Raw genomic sequence first — 20000 nt, forward strand, 5'->3', positions numbered from 1 at the left:
ATATTGCATCCTAATAAGCAAGGGCCACACTAGTGATGCTTGTAAGGTTATAGTGTATCTTTTTTTGTCCTACTATTTTCTAGTATCATAGTATTAATGGTAATCAATGTGGGCAAATTAATGTGCAATATAAATTCTCGAATGTTGGACATAGGTCTTATCAACTATAGATTCTCGCGTTATTATTCCAGTCGTTACTAGATATACATTCATGTAAGCAATGTAATCTTACTTAATGTTACTTGATAAACATAAAACTACCAAAGTGAAATTAATTTAATCATCTAGACCCAGTTTAGATCTTCTAAAGCATCTAAACTGTACCCTTAATCATATAAAGCCCGAGCGGAACGTCTCCAATAAAGCTTTCTTCTAACCGTATTTGTATCCATTTCTTATCTTGTCCATTTTATACCATTACCTACCCATTATAAGGCCATCTTACATATGGAAAAAAGGTAAACATTCTCGAGTCTTGTATATCGTACCTTTGGTCTCAGCTGTGAGTGTGAGATCGTGGTCGATGGCTTGTCCCCAGGCGATGGTCATGATGGTAACAGCGTGATCGTGGAGACCCTCGTCACGGTGGACGTGAGCGGACACCAGACGGGGAGACGGCAGTGGATATCCACCGTGCCCAACACGAGGGGCGTCGATCCCTGTAACAGGAGTTAATATCTTTAATAGGAGGTAAAGGAAGTTAATACCTATAGCAGGAGCAAAAGTTAATGCTTGTAACAGGAGTAGAAGGATAAGTTAATACCTGTTACAGATGCAGGATGGTTCTTTACCTATAGAAAGAGGAGGAAGATTGAGTATCTGTAGCAGCAGGAGTTATCAATGGTTGTCAGAGTAGCATCAAGAGATAATACCTGTAGAAGAAGCTAGAGATGGTACCTGTAACAGGAGCAACTGGTATTATACCTGCGGCAAGAGCAGAAAAAAAATAGATTCATTTAGGGTTGTATAATAGACAGAAAAATTTACAATATCGTGGTAGGAACAATTCAGTGAATAACCCACAAATTGGAATGGGAAATTGGAGGACGCTTCGAGGCCGTCCTACACCACTCGTAACAATGATCCAAGATAAACGGAAACGCCGTCCAGTTTACATTTCAGTTTATTGGTTAGTTATGAGTAGTAGGACGACTTAGACGCCTTAACAATCATGTTAGCTCTTGACTTAGAGACAGAATATTTCGTATTGCGTTTGAGAATAGTATAAAAGGGATTCAACAAGCGTAGAAGCCTCGGGAGAGAGAAAACTTTGCAATAGAAAGTTTACTGTTTAGTGAAACAGCTTATTGACTGATTCCAAACCAGCAAATGAAAGCTGAATCCTTAGCAGAATCGTAGAGGCGCAGGAGAGGAAGTCAGCACACTTCTGTAAGGAGCGGTCAAGTCCAAAGATATAGTGTGGCAATGACTGGTCTGTCTTAGACTTGCGAAGGTGAGGCCGGGAGCTGGTTCCCAGGTCTTCTTTTACAATATGCAAAGCAACTAAGTTACAACTCTAAATCTGTTGTGTTGCTGCACTTGTGGCAGATAGTGTGACAGTTTCTCAGGACTGGAGGGAAAAGGTATCAGAGAAACGAAGATGACTAATATAACTGGAAAGTACTGACATGAATAAAAGAAACTGACATGACTGGAAGATGACAGTCATGACTGCAAGACACTGACACGACTAGAAGATTACCGACATGACTGATTACTGACATGACTCGAAGGTAATGGCAGCATTATATAACATAAATGCTTCGCCTTTTAGCCTTTATCTTCAGATACTTTGAATATTTTCTCGCTAAACAACTCACTATTGGTTGGACTAGGAGTGGATCTTTACTCATCACTGAGTGCTTTTAAGTCTCAGCTTTACCAGGGGAGATGAGGACGGACGCGGGACCTTACCGTCAGCGAAGTCAGGCGGAAGTCGGCGCTTGAAGGCAGTGTTCTTGGCTCCCCATCTCGGGTTCTCGAAGTTGTTACAGCTGCCGTCGTATTCCCTGTATCTGTTGGAGAGACCAGATTACCAGGGTAGGTGAGGAAGTAGGTACTCACAGAAAAAGACACATACTTCATCTACATACGCTTCTCTTTCTTTACTCATGTTGTTATTTCTCTCTTCATCCTTACCTCTTCGGTTCGCACTTCCTGGGTAAAAGAAAGTCGTGGCAGATGGAGCCGATAATAGTCTTTGAGGTGTCGATAAGTGGAACCCCGTTAATCAAAACATCCTTAGGCAGGTTGTACCTGAAGAAGGGAGGGAGAACACACATAAAGTTACGCATAAAGTTCCTTGTGAGAAACTAAATTAGTAAAGACAAGAAAATGGAGGAGTATAGTTTGAGAGATTCTTTATTGACAGCGTCTCGCCCCATACAGTGGGCTTCATCAGATCTGTTTGTGACTTGATAAAGCCCACTGTGTGGGCGAAACGTTATCGATAAAGGCTCCATGACGCTGCACTTTTATCTCTTTTTCCCATCATTGTCACATGTCAAGTGATCTCTTCACTTATAGTGGTTTTAATCTGTCGTAATACACTTAGTTGACAGTTGGAAGTATTTACCACCAAACTATAATCTAGTAATAATAATAACAACAATAATAATAATCTTTATTTCTATAAGTGCATGTACAAGGTATACAGGCCTAGCTGACATCGGTGATATACTACTATATAAAAAGCCCTTTGTTATGTAGAGCATTTCGGGCAAATTAAGTCAGTTTTGTCCCCAGGATGCGACCCACACGAGTCGACTAACACCTAGGTACCTATTTTACTGATGGGTGGACATGGACAACAGGTGCCTTAAGGATACACGTCCTACTGTTTCCACCCATACCGGGGATTGGCCTCGGACATCAAAGTGTGTGAGCTGAGTGCGCTACCAATCGAGCTACGGGACACCTGAAATACGTTATCTTATTGCAACTTAAGCTAGTCTAACTCTAATATATTTTCATGCTAATACCAAGTTATAAACAAAATATACTTACTGTTTAGCCAGATTTCTCGTGGTCTCGATCAGAACTGCTCCTAAATTCGACAGATCTTCTTTGCCCGGGTTTTTCCCTGGTCTGGGTAGACCCAGGCGGTCCCGAGCCGCTATGAAGGCGGCGTCTACAGACTGAAAGGTGACGCAGGTGAAGCCATCACCTGCGTGGGGGAACCTGATCAGGGAAAGAAGAGTTAGGTGCTTTAGACCGGTCGAGGGGGTGACAAGAATTTAAATGTTGGTGGAGAGAGATCATGTGAAGGAGATATATGGGAGTGCTATTATTATTATTATTAATATTATTATTATTACTATTATTATTACAATTACTATTATTATTATTATTTTATTATTATTAATTATTTTTTAACATTATTATCATTTACGCTCAACAAGAAGCGCTAAACCTTTGGAGAAGAACATTTTGAGTGGTCGAAGTATCAATTGAATGATGAACAAACATTACTAAAAAGACAATAAAATGATTGACGAAGACGGGACGACGTTTCGATCAGTCCAGGACCATTTTCAGGTCACGAGTGAGTAGGAGATGGAAAGTTGTAACGTTATGGCAGTGATATAGGATGATGAGGGTCAGGTCACGTGTGTGAAGACAGCAAGTTGACCAGTGTGAGGAGTGCGCGCGCGCACACCCACACACTAACATACACACACACACACTAACACACACACACACACACACACACACACACACACACACACACACACACACACACACACACACACACACACACACACACTAACACAAACACAATAACACACACACACACTAACACACATACACAGATTCAGAGAATTTAGAGAATACGTGATAGGGAGGCAACAACGAGTCATGGTACGTGACGAGGTGTCAGAGTGGTCGCCTGTGACGAGCGGAGTTCCACAGGGGTCAGTCCTAGGACCTGTGCTGTGTTTGGTGAATGTGAATGACATGATGGAAGGGAGAGACTCAGATGTGTCCCTGTTTTCAGATGATGTGAACTTAATGACGAGAATTAAATCGGTCAAGGATCAGGCAGGACTACAAAGAGATTTGGGCAGGCTATATGCCTGGTCCAGGAACTGGCTCCTCGAATTTACCCCGCCAAATGTAAAATCATGAAGATCGGGGAAAAGCAAAGAAGACTGCAGACAGAGTACAGGCTAGGTGGCCAAAGACTGCAAGCCTCACGCAAGGAAAAGGATCTTGAGGTGGGTATAATACCGAGCACATCTCCTGAGGCGCACATCAACCAGATAACTGCTACATAATATGGGCGCCTGACAAACCTGAGAATAGCGTTCTGATACCTCAGTAAGGAATCGTTCAAGACTCTGTACACCGTGTACGTCAGGCCCATATTGGAGTATGCAGCATCAGTCTGGAATCCACACCTGGTCAAGCATATCAAGAAATTATTGAAAGTGCAAAGGTTTGCAACAAGATTAGTTCCAGAGCTAAGGGGAATGTCCTACGAAGAAAGGGTAAGGGAAATCGGCCTCACGACACTGGAGGACAGGAATGTTAGAGGAGACATGATAAAGACATACAAAATACAGCGAGGAATAGATAAGGTGGACAGAGACAGGATGTTCCAGAGAGGGGACACAGAAACAATGGGTCACAATTGGAAATTGAAGACTCAGATGAGTCAGAGGGATGTCAGGAAGTATTTCTTCAGTCATAGAGTTGTCAGGAAGTGGAATAGTCTGGAAAGTGACGTCGTGGAGGCAGGAAGCATATATAGGTTTAAGACAAGGTATGATAAAGCTCATGGAGCAGGGAGAGAGAGGACCTAGTAGCGACCAGTGAAGAGGCGGGGCCAGGAGCTATGAATCGACCCCTGCAACCACAAATAAGTGAGAACAAATAGGTAAGTACACAAGCACTCGTGGTGAAAAACAACTTTCGTGGAACCGAGTACTAAAAATAATCCCGTGTCCTTCGATGTTGTTTATTTTAAAACCTGTTAGCGGCTCCTCACAAACACTATTATTATTATTATTATTATTATTATTATTATTATTATTATTATTATTATTATTATTATTATCGTCACCATCAGCATCACCCCCTCACTCTCACCATTATTTTCATCATCACTAATGTTACACACACACACACACACACACACACACACACACACACACACACACACACACACACACACACACACACACACACACACACACACACACACACACACACACACACACACACACACACACACACACACACACAACTTACTGGATTCCGTTAAAGACCCCCAGAGCGTGGTCCCTCGCTGAAGACTTGCCTCGCCCGGGGATAAGTAGAGCACAGTGACTGTTGTCATTGCGACGAGGAGGACCTCCTGAGATGCTGCGACCACCTCCTGGAAACCTGCAAGATGAAGCCACCTTAGTGAGGGGAGGGGAAGCTGTGAATGTTACCATGGAAACCTGCAAGATGAAGCCACCTTAATGACGGGGAGGGGGGGGGGGGGAAGCTGTAAATGTTATCATGGTATTCTGTGAAGAGGAAAAAGATAAATGTAGGAAAAAGGAATGGAGAGAAAGCTCCTTCTGAAAGAACACAGCGATCTGTGGAAACTTGACAGGCGGGTCAGTGTGGGGGAAAATGAAAGCATGGAGAAGATAAGCAGTGAAAAGAGGAAGGTAGGGGAGAAGAAAGGCAGGAAAGATAGGAGCGAGGGAGAGAGAGAGAGAGAGAGAGAGAGAGAGAGAGAGAGAGAGAGAGAGAGAGAGAGAGAGAGAGAGAGAGAGAACAAGAATGGAAAAGAAAAGAAACAGCAGCGTAAATGAGCAACACAATTATCTCAACAATAATTTCAACAATGCAACACTAGCAACCTGATATCCATTTTTTAAGAACCCCTTCCTCTTGGTTTCAAGTGTCCTACTTCCTCTTGGTTTCAAGTGTCCTACTTCCTCTTGGTTTCAAGTGTCCTACTTCCTCTTGGTTTCAAGTGTCCTACTTCCTCTTGGTTTCAAGTGTCCTACTTCCTCTTGGTTTCAAGTGTCCTACTTCCTCTTGGTTTCAAGTGTCCTACTTCCTCTTGGTTTCAAGTGTCCTACTTCCTCTTGGTTTCAAGTGTCCTACTTCCTCTTGGTTTCAAGTGTCCTACTTCCTCTTGGTTTCAAGTGTCCTACTTCCTCTTGGTTTCAAGTGTCCTACTTCCTCTTGGTTTCAAGTGTCCTACTTCCTCTTGGTTTCAAGTGTCCTACTTCCTCTTGGTTTCAAGTGTCCTACTTCCTCTTGGTTTCAAGTGTCCTACTTCCTCTTGGTTTCAAGTGTCCTACTTCCTCTTGGTTTCAAGTGTCCTACTTCCTCTTGGTTTCAAGTGTCCTACTTCCTCTTGGTTTCAAGTGTCCTACTTCCTCTTGGTTTCAAGTGTCCTACTTCCTCTTGGTTTCAAGTGTCCTACTTCCTCTTGGTTTCAAGTGTCCTACTTCCTCTTGGTTTCAAGTGTCCTACTTCCTCTTGGTTTCAAGTGTCCTACTTCCTCTTGGTTTCAAGTGTCCTACTTCCTCTTGGTTTCAAGTGTCCTACTTCCTCTTGGTTTCAAGTGTCCTACTTCCTCTTGGTTTCAAGTGTCCTACTTCCTCTTGGTTTCAAGTGTCCTACTTCCTCTTGGTTTCAAGTGTCCTACTTCCTCTTGGTTTCAAGTGTCCTACTTCCTCTTGGTTTCAAGTGTCCTACTTCCTCTTGGTTTCAAGTGTCCTACTTCCTCTTGGTTTCAAGTGTCCTACTTCCTCTTGATTTCAAGTTTCAAGTGTCCTACTTCCTCTTGGTTTCAAGTGTCCTACTTCCTCTTGGTTTCAAGTGTCCTACTTCCTCTTGGTTTCAAGTGTCCTACTTCCTCTTGGTTTCAAGTGTCCTACTTCCTCTTGGTTTCAAGTGTCCTACTTCCTCTTGGTTTCAAGTGTCCTACTTCCTCTTGGTTTCAAGTGTCCTACTTCCTCTTGGTTTCAAGTGTCCTACTTCCTCTTGGTTTCAAGTGTCCTACTTCCTCTTGGTTTCAAGTGTCCTACTTCCTCTTGGTTTCAAGTGTCCTACTTCCTCTTGGTTTCAAGTGTCCTACTTCCTCTTGGTTTCAAGTGTCCTACTTCCTCTTGGTTTCAAGTGTCCTACTTCCTCTTGGTTTCAAGTGTCCTACTTCCTCTTGGTTTCAAGTGTCCTACTTCCTCTTGGTTTCAAGTGTCCTACTTCCTCTTGGTTTCAAGTGTCCTACTTCCTCTTGGTTTCAAGTGTCCTACTTCCTCTTGGTTTCAAGTGTCCTACTTCCTCTTGGTTTCAAGTGTCCTACTTCCTCTTGGTTTCAAGTGTCCTACTTCCTCTTGGTTTCAAGTGTCCTACTTCCTCTTGGTTTCAAGTGTCCTACTTCCTCTTGGTTTCAAGTGTCCTACTTCCTCTTGGTTTCAAGTGTCCTACTTCCTCTTGGTTTCAAGTGTCCTACTTCCTCTTGGTTTCAAGTGTCCTACTTCCTCTTGGTTTCAAGTGTCCTACTTCCTCTTGGTTTCAAGTGTCCTACTTCCTCTTGGTTTCAAGTGTCCTACTTCCTCTTGGTTTCAAGTGTCCTACTTCCTCTTGGTTTCAAGTGTCCTACTTCCTCTTGGTTTCAAGTGTCCTACTTCCTCTTGGTTTCAAGTGTCCTACTTCCTCTTGGTTTCAAGTGTCCTACTTCCTCTTGGTTTCAAGTGTCCTACTTCCTCTTGGTTTCAAGTGTCCTACTTCCTCTTGGTTTCAAGTGTCCTACTTCCTCTTGGTTTCAAGTGTCCTACTTCCTCTTGGTTTCAAGTGTCCTACTTCCTCTTGGTTTCAAGTGTCCTACTTCCTCTTGGTTTCAAGTGTCCTACTTCCTCTTGGTTTCAAGTGTCCTACTTCCTCTTGGTTTCAAGTGTCCTACTTCCTCTTGGTTTCAAGTGTCCTACTTCCTCTTGGTTTCAAGTGTCCTACTTCCTCTTGATTTCAAGTGTCCTACTTCCTCTTGATTTCAAGTGTCCTACTTCCTCTTGGTTTCAAGTGTCCTACTTCCTCTTGATTTCAAGTGTCCTACTTCCTCTTGATTTCAAGTGTCCTACTTCCTCTTGGTTTCAAGTGTCCTACTTCCTCTTGATTTCAAGTGTCCTACTTCCTCTTGATTTCAAGTGTCCTACTTCCTCTTGATTTCAAGTGTCCTACTTCCTCTTGGTTTCAAGTGTCCTACTTCCTCTTGATTTCAAGTGTCCTACTTCCTCTTGATTTCAAGTGTCCTACTTCCTCTTGATTTCAAGTGTCCTACTTCCTCTTGGTTTCAAGTGTCCTACTTCCTCTTGGTTTCAAGTGTCCTACTTCCTCTTGGTTTCAAGTGTCCTACTTCCTCTTGGTTTCAAGTGTCCTACTTCCTCTTGGTTTCAAGTGTCCTACTTCTTCTTGATTTCAAGTGTCCTACTTCCTCTTGGTTTCAAGTGTCCTACTTCCTCTTGATTTCAAGTGTCCTACTTCCTCTTGATTTCAAGTGTCCTACTTCCTCTTGGTTTCAAGTGTCGTACTTCCTCTTGGTTTCAAGTGTCCTACTTCCTCTTGGTTTCAAGTGTCCTATTTCCTCTTGGTTTCAAGTGTCCTACTTCCTCTTGGTTTCAAGTGTCCTACTTCCTCTTGATTTCACGTGTCCTACTTCCTCTTGATTTCAAGTGTCCTACTTCCTCTTGGTTTCAAGTGTCCTACTTCCTCTTGGTTTCAAGTGTCCTACTTTCTCTTGATTTCAAGTGTCCTACTTCCTCTTGATTTCAAGTGTCCTACTTCCTCTTGATTTCAAGTATCCTACTTCCTCTTGGTTTCAAGTGTCCTACTTCCTCTTGGTTTCAAGTGTCCTACTTCCTCTTGATTTCAAGTGTCCTACTTCCTCTTGATTTCAAGTGTCCTACTTCCTCTTGATTTCAAGTGTCCTACTTCCTCTTGATTTCAAGTGTCCTACTTCCTCTTGATTTCAAGTGTCCTACTTCCTCTTGATTTCAAGTGTCCTACTTCTTGATTTCAAGTGTCCTACTTCCTCTTGATTTCAAGTGTCCTACTTCCTCTTGATTTCAAGTGTCCTACTTCCTCTTGATTTCAAGTGTCCTACGTCCTCTTGATTTCAAGTGTCCTACTTCCTCTTGATTTCAAGTGTCCTACTTCCTCTTGATTTCAAGTGTCCTACTTCCTCTTGATTTCAAGTATCCTACTTTCTCTTGATTTCAAGTGTCCTACTTCCTCTTGATTTCAAGTGTCCTACTTCCTCTTGATTTCAAGTATCCTACTTTCTCTTGATTTCAAGTGTCCTACTTCCTCTTGATTTCAAGTGTCCTACTTCCTCTTGATTTCAAGTGTCCTACTTCCTCTTGATTTCAAGTGTCCTACTTCCTCTTGATTTCAAGTGTCCTACTTCCTCTTGATTTCAAGTGTCCTACTTCTTGATTTCAAGTGTCCTACTTCCTCTTGATTTCAAGTGTCCTACTTCCTCTTGGTTTCAAGTGTCCTACTTCCTCTTGGTTTCAAGTGTCCTACTTCCTCTTGATTTCAAGTGTCCTACTTCCTCTTGATTTCAAGTGTCCTACTTCCTCTTGGTTTCAAGTGTCCTACTTCCCCTTGGTTTCAAGTGCCTTACTTCCCCTTGGTTTCAAGTGCCTTACTTCCCCTTGGTTTCCAGTGTCCTACTTCCTCTTGGTTTCAAGTGTCCTACTTTCTCTTGGTTTCCAGTGTCCTACTTCCCCTTGGTTTCAAGTGTCCTACTTCCCCTTGGTTTCAAGTGTCCTACTTCCTCTTGGTTTCAAGTGTCCTACTTCCCCTTGGTTTCCAGTGTCCTACTTCCCCTTGGTTTCAAGTGTCCTACTTCCCCGTGGTATCTAAATATCCCGCCCTCCCTCATATTTTCTCTCAGTCAGAAATCTCAGTTCATACTGTTCTTACAGGCAACTTAAAATCCGAAAACAGGTGCCCAGTTAGGCTCTCTACAGTACATTATAATAATCACTTATTAAAGCTCCTGCAGGCACCCACCGTCTGCCTGGTTAGTAATGCCTCCTCTGAATGCCTCTCTGCTGGCATAGGTATACAGAACCGATGTGAAATACTGACTTCAGTTAGAAATTTAAGTACATATAATTCAGGATATTTATTCCTTATTTAAAATTTTCTTCATTCCTCTAAGGAAAAAAAATTGGTTTCGTGCTTTTTAGAAAAGTCCAATTTAATTAAAAAATCAATTAAATTGGCAAAATGACACGTAGAGAACTCAGATTTAGTAAAGAACACTTCCCATTACAAAAATATTTCTCACCTGCTGTTCTCTAATATTCATCATTATCTCAGAAATATTCCACTATGGAGCCTTAAAAAACAGCAAAAATATGCGTTGAAAAGTATATTATTTTTATTTTTCTAAAGCATATCAAAAGTTTCTAAGCCATATTATCAGATTTCCTAAGCAGATATTTCGGGTTCGAGTCCTCGGCTAGTCGTAGTGTTATTGATTAAATACCACTCGTTCGTGATATATATATATATATATATATATATATATATATATATATATATATATATATATATATATATATATATATATATATATATATATATATATATATATATATATATATATATATATATATATATATATATATATATATATATATATATATATATATATATATATATATATATATATATATATGTATGTATGTAATTAAAAATTCAAGGTTAGTAAATCTTATACAGGGCTTCATATTTTATAAATCTGAAAATATGCTTTTGTAATTAAAGTGGGATATAACAGAAACCAGAGAACCTCTGGTTTCTAAGGTTTCTCACCTCACGCGTCCTGAGGAGGGAAAGCCGGTGTGGAAGGCGTCGGCTTCGGCGTCGGCCTCGCTCCTAGCTGTAGCCACACACACTACCAGCAGGAACAGTCTGAAAGAACACTCAATGTGAGACGCATAGCGCGAATATGTTTATTAGTTGATCACATATGGCGTTCCTTGGAGGAAGTTAAAAGGGAGTCAATAACAGGGGATATAAGAGGATATAAGAGGATATAGGAGCATAAGAAATGAGGAGCAGAAGAATAATTCAGTAGGCCTACTGGCCTATACTAGGCAGATCCAACTCACACCCATTCATGTATTTGTTTAAGCTATTTTTCGCTTCAGTGACGTAACTCGCCACCACACTACTCTATCATCACCACACTACACTACCATCATCACACTACTCTATCATCACCACACTACACTACCATCACCACACTACTCTATCATCACCACACTACACTACCATCACCACACTACACTACCATCACCACACTACTCTATCATCACCACCATCACCACACTACTACCATCACCACACTACATCATCACCACACTACACTACCATCACCACACTACACTACCATCACCACACTACACTACCATCACTACACATCACACTACACTACCATCACCACACTACTACCACACTCATCACACACACACTACACTACCATCACCACACTACACTACCATCACCACACTACACTACCATCATCACACTACTCTATCATCACCACACTACACTACCATCACCACACTACACTACCATCATCACACTACACTACCATCATCACACTACTCTATCATCATCACACTACACTACCATCACCACACTACACTACCATCACCACACTACACTACCATCATCACACTACTCTATCATCACCACACTACACTACCATCACCACACTACACTACCATCACCACACTACACTATCATCACCACACTACACTACCATCATCACACTACTCTATCATCACCACACTACACTACCATCACCACACTACACTACCATCACCACACTACACTACCATCACCACACTACACTACCATCATCACACTACTCTATCATCACCACACTACACTACCATCACCACACTACACTACCATCACCACACTACACTACCATCACCACACTACTCTATCATCACCACACTACACTACCATCACCACACTACACTACCATCATCACACTACTCTATCATCACCACACTACACTACCATCACCACACTACACTACCATCACCACACTACACTACCATCACCACACTACACTACCATCACCACACTACACTACCATCATCACACTACTCTATCATCACCACACTACACTACCATCACCACACTACACTACCATCACCACACTACACTACCATCATCACACTACTCTATCATCACCACACTACACTACCATCACCACACTACACTACCATCATCACACTACACTACCATCATCACACTACACTACCATCACCACACTACACTACCATCACCACACTACACTACCATCATCACACTACTCTATCATCACCACACTACACTACCATCACCACACTACACTACCATCACCACACTACACTACCATCATCACACTACTCTATCATCACCACACTACACTACCATCACCACACTACACTACCATCACCACACTACACTACCATCATCACACTACTCTATCATCACCACACTACACTACCATCACCACACTACACTACCATCACCACACTACACTATCATCACCACACTACACTACCATCATCACACTACTCTATCATCACCACACTACACTACCATCACCACACTACACTACCATCACCACACTACACTACCATCATCACACTACACTACCATCATCACACTACACTACCATCATCACACTACACTACCATCACCACACTACACTACCATCATCACACTACACTACCATCATCACACTACACTTCCATCACCACACTACACTACCATCACCACACTACACTACCATCATCACACTACACTACCATCATCACACTACACTACCATCATCACACTACACTACCATCATCACACTACACTACCATCACCACACTACACTACCATCATCACACTACACTACCATCATCACACTACACTACCATCACCACACTACACTACCATCATCACACTACACTACCATCATCAAACTACACTACCATCATCACACTACACTACCATCATCACACTACACTACCATCACCACACTACACTACCATCATCACACTACACTACCATCATCACACTACACTACCATCACCACACTACACTACCATCACCACACTACACTACCATCATCACACTACACTACCATCACCACACTACACTACCATCACCACACTACACTACCATCATCACACTACACTACCATCATCACACTACACTACCATCATCACACTACACTACCATCATCACACTACACTACCATCATCACACTACACTATCATCATCACACTACACTACCATCATCACACTACACTACCATCACCACACTACACTACCATCATCACACTACACTACCATCATCACACTACACTACCATCATCACACTACACTACCATCATCACACTACACTACCATCACCACACTACACTACCATCATCACACTACACTACCATCATCACACTACACTACCGTCACCATACTACACTACCATCACCACACTACACTACCATCGTCACACTACACTACCAACATCACACTACACTACCATCACCACACTACACTACCGTCACCATACTACACTACCATCACCACACTACACCACCATCACCACACTACCACCACTACCACCATGGTTACTGACAGAGACCAGGAAAGAACTGTCATGTTTCTCTCTTCCTGGAGTGTCCGACGCTACTTCCTCACCAGCGTCCTCCTCTCTGCCGCACTCCTGCTTATCCTCACCCTAACATGATGTTGTTTATTACTTGGCTATATAAGTCCCTCAACACCTGCAAGAACTAACTTGCCATATTAAATACTGTTGAGTTTCTTCTGCTGATAAAGACGAGACAAATAAAGATCCTTCAGCTGATGTGGGTAACTTTTGTGAAGTTCTTTCTGACAACTTCGTAGTGATTTTGCAAGAGGATATTCTTGAAAATACCGACAAGTTGAAAAGACACATGTGTGACAGGTAACTTTATTTAGAAACGTTTCGCCTACACAGTAGGCTTCTTCAGTCGAGTACAGAGGAGGCTGCGAAGCAGTAGAGATGTAAAAACGATATACTCAGTCCATCACCCTTGAAGACGTAGTTTAGAGGTGGTCACTCAGAATAAAGTTACCTAACTGTTGCACGTGTATCTTATCATCAGGATATTCTTGGTTTAAAAGACCTCGTCAACTCTTTCGAGGGAGACTTAGTAAAGTTTATGTCGCTCTCAACATAACCCCCTCCACCCCGCACTCTCAAGAAAAGGCCATGTCAAGAGCATCCTTCAATAATGCAGATAACTCGACCTTGTCAATGATACTAACTTATTTTCTGACGAATGTACGAGGTTCGTGATGCTCCCACGAGACCGGGTTTCAAGGAAGTGCAATACGCTCGAGGTGGTATTGGAAACTTTGATATTTCGACGTGTGAGAATTGTTTGGGGATAACTCGTCAGGCTGTTGAGGTACACCCTGATATTTGTTTATATTTTACATAAAGGTATATTGGTATATTATTATGCATATTAACCAAAGGGGAAGTTGAATAATTGTTCTAGGTCTTTCGTGCTACAATCAACATATTATCAGAAGCTTCCAATGTTGCAAAAATAGAGGAGGAAGTTCAAGGTGATTTGTTCAGGGAAACGATTCTCCGGAGAGAGACGTTTTTCCCTCAAAGAATCTGCCTGGAATTTCTACTATATTTCTGCAACATTGCAAGCTTCTGATGTGTTGATTGCAGAACGAAATGCCTAGGTCTATCATTCAGTTCCCCCCTGTGGTTATTTTGCATCTTCTATCGCTCGTTCGCGATTAATGTATATTATTACATATTTTTCTGGAAATTTATGTAGAATTTCATTTATAAAACGGAAAATAAGATGATAGTTGGGGTGTGGAAGAATCTGTGGCAGGAGATGTTGCTGTAGTGGAAGAATCTGTGGCAGAAGACGTTGCTGTAGTGGAAGAATCTGTGGCAGAAGACGTTGCTGTAGTGGAAGAATCTGTGGCAGGAGACGTTGCTGTAGTGGAAGAATCTGTGGCAGGAGACGTTGCTGTAGTGGAAGAATCTGTGGCAGGAGACGTTGCTGTAGTGGAAGAATCTGTGGCAGGAGACGTTGCTGTAGTGGAAGAATCTGTGGCAGGAGACGTTGCTGTAGTGGAAGAATCTGTGGCAGGAGACGTTGCTGTAGTGGAAGAAACTGTGGCAGGAGACGTTGCTGTAGTGGAAGAATCTGTGGCAGGAGACGTTGCTGTAGTGGAAGAATCTGTGGCAGGAGACGTTGCTGTAGTGGAAGAATCTGTGGCAGGAGACGTTGCTTTAGTGGAAGAATCTGTGGCAGGAGACGTTGCTGTAGTGGAAGAAACTGTGGCAGGAGACGTTGCTGTAGTGGAAGAATCTGTGGCAGGAGACGTTGCTGTAGTGGAAGAATCTGTGGCAGGAGACGTTGCTGTAGTGGAAGAATCTGTGGCAGGAGATGTTGCTGTAGTGGAAGAATCTGTGGCAGGAGACGTTGCTGTAGTGGAAGAATCTGTGGCAGAAGACGTTGCTGTAGTGGAAGAATCTGTGGCAGGAGACGTTGCTGTAGTGGAAGAATCTGTGGCAGAAGACGTTGCTGTAGTGGAAGAATCTGTGGCAGGAGACGTTGCTGTAGTGGAAGAATCTGTGGCAGGAGACGTTGCTGTAGTGGAAGAATCTGTGGCAGGAGACGTTGCTGTAGTGGAAGAATCTGTGGCAGGAGACGTTGCTGTAGTGGAAGAATCTGTGGCAGGAGACGTTGCTGTAGTGGAAGAAACTGTGGCAGGAGACGTTGCTGTAGTGGAAGAATCTGTGGCAGGAGACGTTGCTGTAGTGGAAGAATCTGTGGCAGGAGACGTTGCTGTAGTGGAAGAATCTGTGGCAGGAGACGTTGCTGTAGTGGAAGAATCTGTGGCAGGAGACGTTGCTGTAGTGGAAGAATCTGTGGCAGGAGACGTTGCTGTAGTGGAAGAATCTGTGGCAGGAGACGTTGCTGTAGTGGAAGAATCTGTGGCAGGAGACGTTGCTGTAGTGGAAGAAACTGTGGCAGGAGACGTTGCTGTAGTGGAAGAATCTGTGGCAGAAGACGTTGCTGTAGTGGAAGAATCTGTGGCAGGAGACGTTGCTGTAGTGGAAGAATCTGTGGCAGGAGACGTTGCTGTAGTGGAAGAAACTGTGGCAGGAGACGTTGCTGTAGTGGAAGAATCTGTGGCAGGAGACGTTGCTGTAGTGGAAGAATCTGTGGCAGGAGACGTTGCTGTAGTGGAAGAATCTGTGGCAGGAGACGTTGCTGTAGTGGAAGAATCTGTGGCAGGAGACGTTGCTGTAGTGGAAGAATCTGTGGCAGGAGACGTTGCTTTAGTGGAAGAATCTGTGGCAGGAGACGTTGCTGTATTGAGTTATTACCAACAAATGTTGTAGTTGAGTGTCTATGTATGACCAATGCTAAGAATATTATGTATAGAGTATAGGGAGCTAAGGAACTGTCATACGTTATGTGGGTATTGGCAAGTATAATTCAGAGAGTGGGAGAGAAACTATTGAGAAGGTTCTGTTACTTTTGAAAGGTTTAGTAATATAGGTTGCCCAGGGAATTACAGAGAACTAACTACCAGTTAGCTAATGATGCTAACTAGTGCTAATGTGAACTTGCAGAAATGTACGAAAACGTGGAAAAAAAAAACGTCTGTAATCGCTTGTGGGAGAAAGGTAGTGTTGGTAGAAGGGGAAGTTCTGAAGGAGAAATATGTTGGGGGTTGAAGGTTGTCGCATGATGGAAGACTGTGTGGTGGTGGTGACGGTTTATGGCGTAAAAGACTAATGGTGGTGCTAAAAGTGGTGGTAGTGGTGAGGGAGAGTGGTTGGTGGTTGATTTGTGTGTGGTGGCTAACTAGTTAGATACTGGACAGTAACGTAACGATGGTTATTAGAGAATCAGTTTTGTGTGTCACTACTGTTTAAGTACTTAGGGGTTGGATATGTGGGTTAGGGAAGTGTTGGAGAGAATGAGGTGAGGTTGCATGGAATGGGGTGGGTGGGAGGTGGAGTTATGGTGGGAGGTGGGGTGGGAGGTGGTGTTATGGTGGGAGGTGGGGTGGGATGACTGGCAGGAAAACATCTACACGATCATTCTCAGAGAAAAGATAATCACAAGGAAGAATGACTTCACTCTTACAGGGATCATATTTCTTTTCTTCTTTCCTCCTTTAAGCGTAAACATCATTGTCTCCCATCCTATCACTCTTCCCTCTCATCCTTCTATCCTCTTTCCTTTCATCTTTCAATTCTTCTTTTCCTTCTCTTTGCTTCTCTCCCTTCCCTCCTCCTCTTCTTCTTCCTGCGCACCAGGTAACGAGGTGGGTCACGTGATCACTAGCGTAACGACATGCACCATGTCTCAAGTAGGCACCTCGAACTGCATTCAACTTGCCCTTATCGGGATGCCCTTGTCGGGATGCTCTCGTGGGAATGTAAACCCACTGATCAGCAGCACAGCAATTCAGCACTTCAGTTCCTGGTGTGCTGACAGGGCACTTCAGTACTGTTCCTGGTGTGATGACAGAGCACTTCAGTACTGTTCCTGGTGTGATGACAGAGCACTTCAGTACTGTTCCTGGTGTGCTGACAGAGCACTTCAGTACTGTTCCTGGTGTGCTGACAGAGCACTTCAGTACTGTTCCTGGTGTGCTGACAGAGCACTTCAGTACTGTTCCTGGTGTGCTAACAGGGCACTTCAGTACTGTTCCTGGTGTGATGACAGAGCACTTCAGTACTGTTGCAGTGTCTGACAGAGTGACACTGCAACACAAGGGTATCTTGGTACAGACCTGAAATCAACTTTGTCAACTTCTACTAGTGAGAATGGCTGGATTTGAGAGGGACCTGGCCTTCCAACGACAACATTCTTACCTCTACTAGTGGCCTACATCTCACCTCCTGGCGGTATATAGGCTCCATCCTGTCACTTCAACTCCATATTGTTTCAGACTATGGAACAATACTCTTCTCCAGACTGAGGGACTGACCACCTCAAAACTTCAAGAGTGATGGACTATTTACATCGTCTTCAAGAATCTTCTGCTTCTATCAACTTTTCTGTACTCGACTGAAGAAGCCTACTGTGTAGGCGAAACGTTTCGAAATAAAGATGCCTAACTGTTGCATATGTGTCTTACCTAACAACTGTTCCTGGTGTGCTGACAGAGCACTTCAGTACTGTTCCTGGTGTGATGACAGAGCACTTGAGTACTGTTCCTGGTGTGCTGACAGAGCACTTCAGTACTGTTCCTGGTGTGCTAACAGGGCACTTCAGTACTGTTCCTGGTGTGATGACAGGGCACTTCAGTACTGTTCCTGGTGTGCTGACAGAGCACTTCAGTACTGTTCCTGGTGTGATGACAGAGCACTTCAGTACTGTTCCTGGTGTGATGACAGGGCACTTCAGTACTGTTCCTGGTCTGATGACAGGGCACTTCAGTACTGTTCCTGGTGTGCTGACAGAGCACTTCAGTAATGTTCCTGGTGTGCTGACAGGGCACTTCAGAACTGTTCCTGGTGTGCTGACAGAGCACTTCAGTACTGTTCCTGGTCTGATGACAGGGCACTTCAGTACTGTTCCTGGTGTGCTGACAGAGCACTTCAGTACTGTTCCTGGTGTGATGACAGAGCACTTGAGTACTGTTCCTGGTGTGCTGACAGAGCACTTCAGTACTGTTCCTGGTGTGCTAACAGGGCACTTCAGTACTGTTCCTGGTGTGATGACAGGGCACTTCAGTACTGTTCCTGGTGTGCTGACAGAGCACTTCAGTACTGTTCCTGGTGTGATGACAGAGCACTTCAGTACTGTTCCTGGTGTGATGACAGGGCACTTCAGTACTGTTCCTGGTCTGATGACAGGGCACTTCAGTACTGTTCCTGGTGTGCTGACAGAGCACTTCAGTAATGTTCCTGGTGTGCTGACAGGGCACTTCAGAACTGTTCCTGGTGTGCTGACAGAGCACTTCAGTACTGTTCCTGGTCTGATGACAGGGCACTTCAGTACTGTTCCTGGTGTGCTGACAGAGCACTTCAGTACTGTTCCTGGTGTGCTGACAGGGCACTTCAGTACTGTTCCTGGTGTGATGACAGGGCACTTCAGTACTGTTCCTGGTGTGATGACAGGGCACTTCAGTACTGTTCCTGGTGTGATGACAGGGCACTTCAGTACTGTTCCTGGTGTGATGACAGAGCACTTCAGTACTGTTCCTGGTGTGATGACAGAGCACTTCAGTACTGTTCCTGGTGTGATGACAGAGTACTTCAGTACTGTTCCTGGTGTGATGACAGAGCACTTCAGTACTGTTCCTGGTGTGATGACAGAGCACTTCAGTACTGTTCCTGGTCTGATGACAGAGCACTTCAGTACTGTTCCTGGTCTGATGACAGAGCACTTCAGTACTGTTCCTGGTGTGCTGACACAGCACTTCAGTACTGTTCCTGGTGTGATGACAGAGCACTTCAGTACTGTTCCTGGTCTGATGACAGAGCACTTCAGTACTGTTCCTGGTGTGATGACAGAGCACTTCAGTACTGTTCCTGGTCTGATGACAGAGCACTTCAGTACTGTTCCTGGTCTGATGACAGGGCACTTCAGTACTGTTCCTGGTGTGATGACAGGGCACTTCAGTACTGTTCCTGGTGTGATGACAGAGCACTTCAGTACTGTTCCTGGTGTGATGACAGAGCACTTCAGTACTGTTCCTGGTCTGATGACAGAGCACTTCAGTACTGTTCCTGGTCTGATGACAGAGCACTTCAGTACTGTTCCTGGTGTGATGACAGAGCACTTCAGTACTGTTCCTGGTCTGATGACAGAGCACTTCAGTACTGTTCCTGGTGTGATGACAGGGCACTTCAGTACTGTTCCTGGTGTGCTGACAGGGCACTTCAGTACTGTTCCTGGTGTGATGACAGAGCACTTCAGTACTGTTCC

General features: G+C 43.7%; 1 protein-coding gene across 1 annotated transcript in view; it reads right to left on the reverse strand.

Moving 5' to 3' along the window:
* LOC128690889 (peroxidase-like) overlaps positions 1–20000 on the reverse strand; it is a 155150-nt gene that overhangs the window by 19524 nt on the left and 115626 nt on the right. The window contains exons 2-7 of the mRNA XM_070088380.1: positions 10837–10935; positions 5254–5388; positions 3007–3180; positions 2140–2256; positions 1915–2015; positions 489–659 (exon numbers count right to left, since the gene is read on the reverse strand). Of these exons, the coding sequence (XP_069944481.1) occupies positions 489–659; positions 1915–2015; positions 2140–2256; positions 3007–3180; positions 5254–5388; positions 10837–10935 (797 nt within the window). The remainder of the gene's footprint in view (positions 1–488; positions 660–1914; positions 2016–2139; positions 2257–3006; positions 3181–5253; positions 5389–10836; positions 10936–20000) is intronic.

Source organism: Cherax quadricarinatus, chromosome 24, assembly GCF_038502225.1.
Source record: "Cherax quadricarinatus isolate ZL_2023a chromosome 24, ASM3850222v1, whole genome shotgun sequence".
Classification (NCBI taxonomy): domain Eukaryota; kingdom Metazoa; phylum Arthropoda; class Malacostraca; order Decapoda; family Parastacidae; genus Cherax; species Cherax quadricarinatus.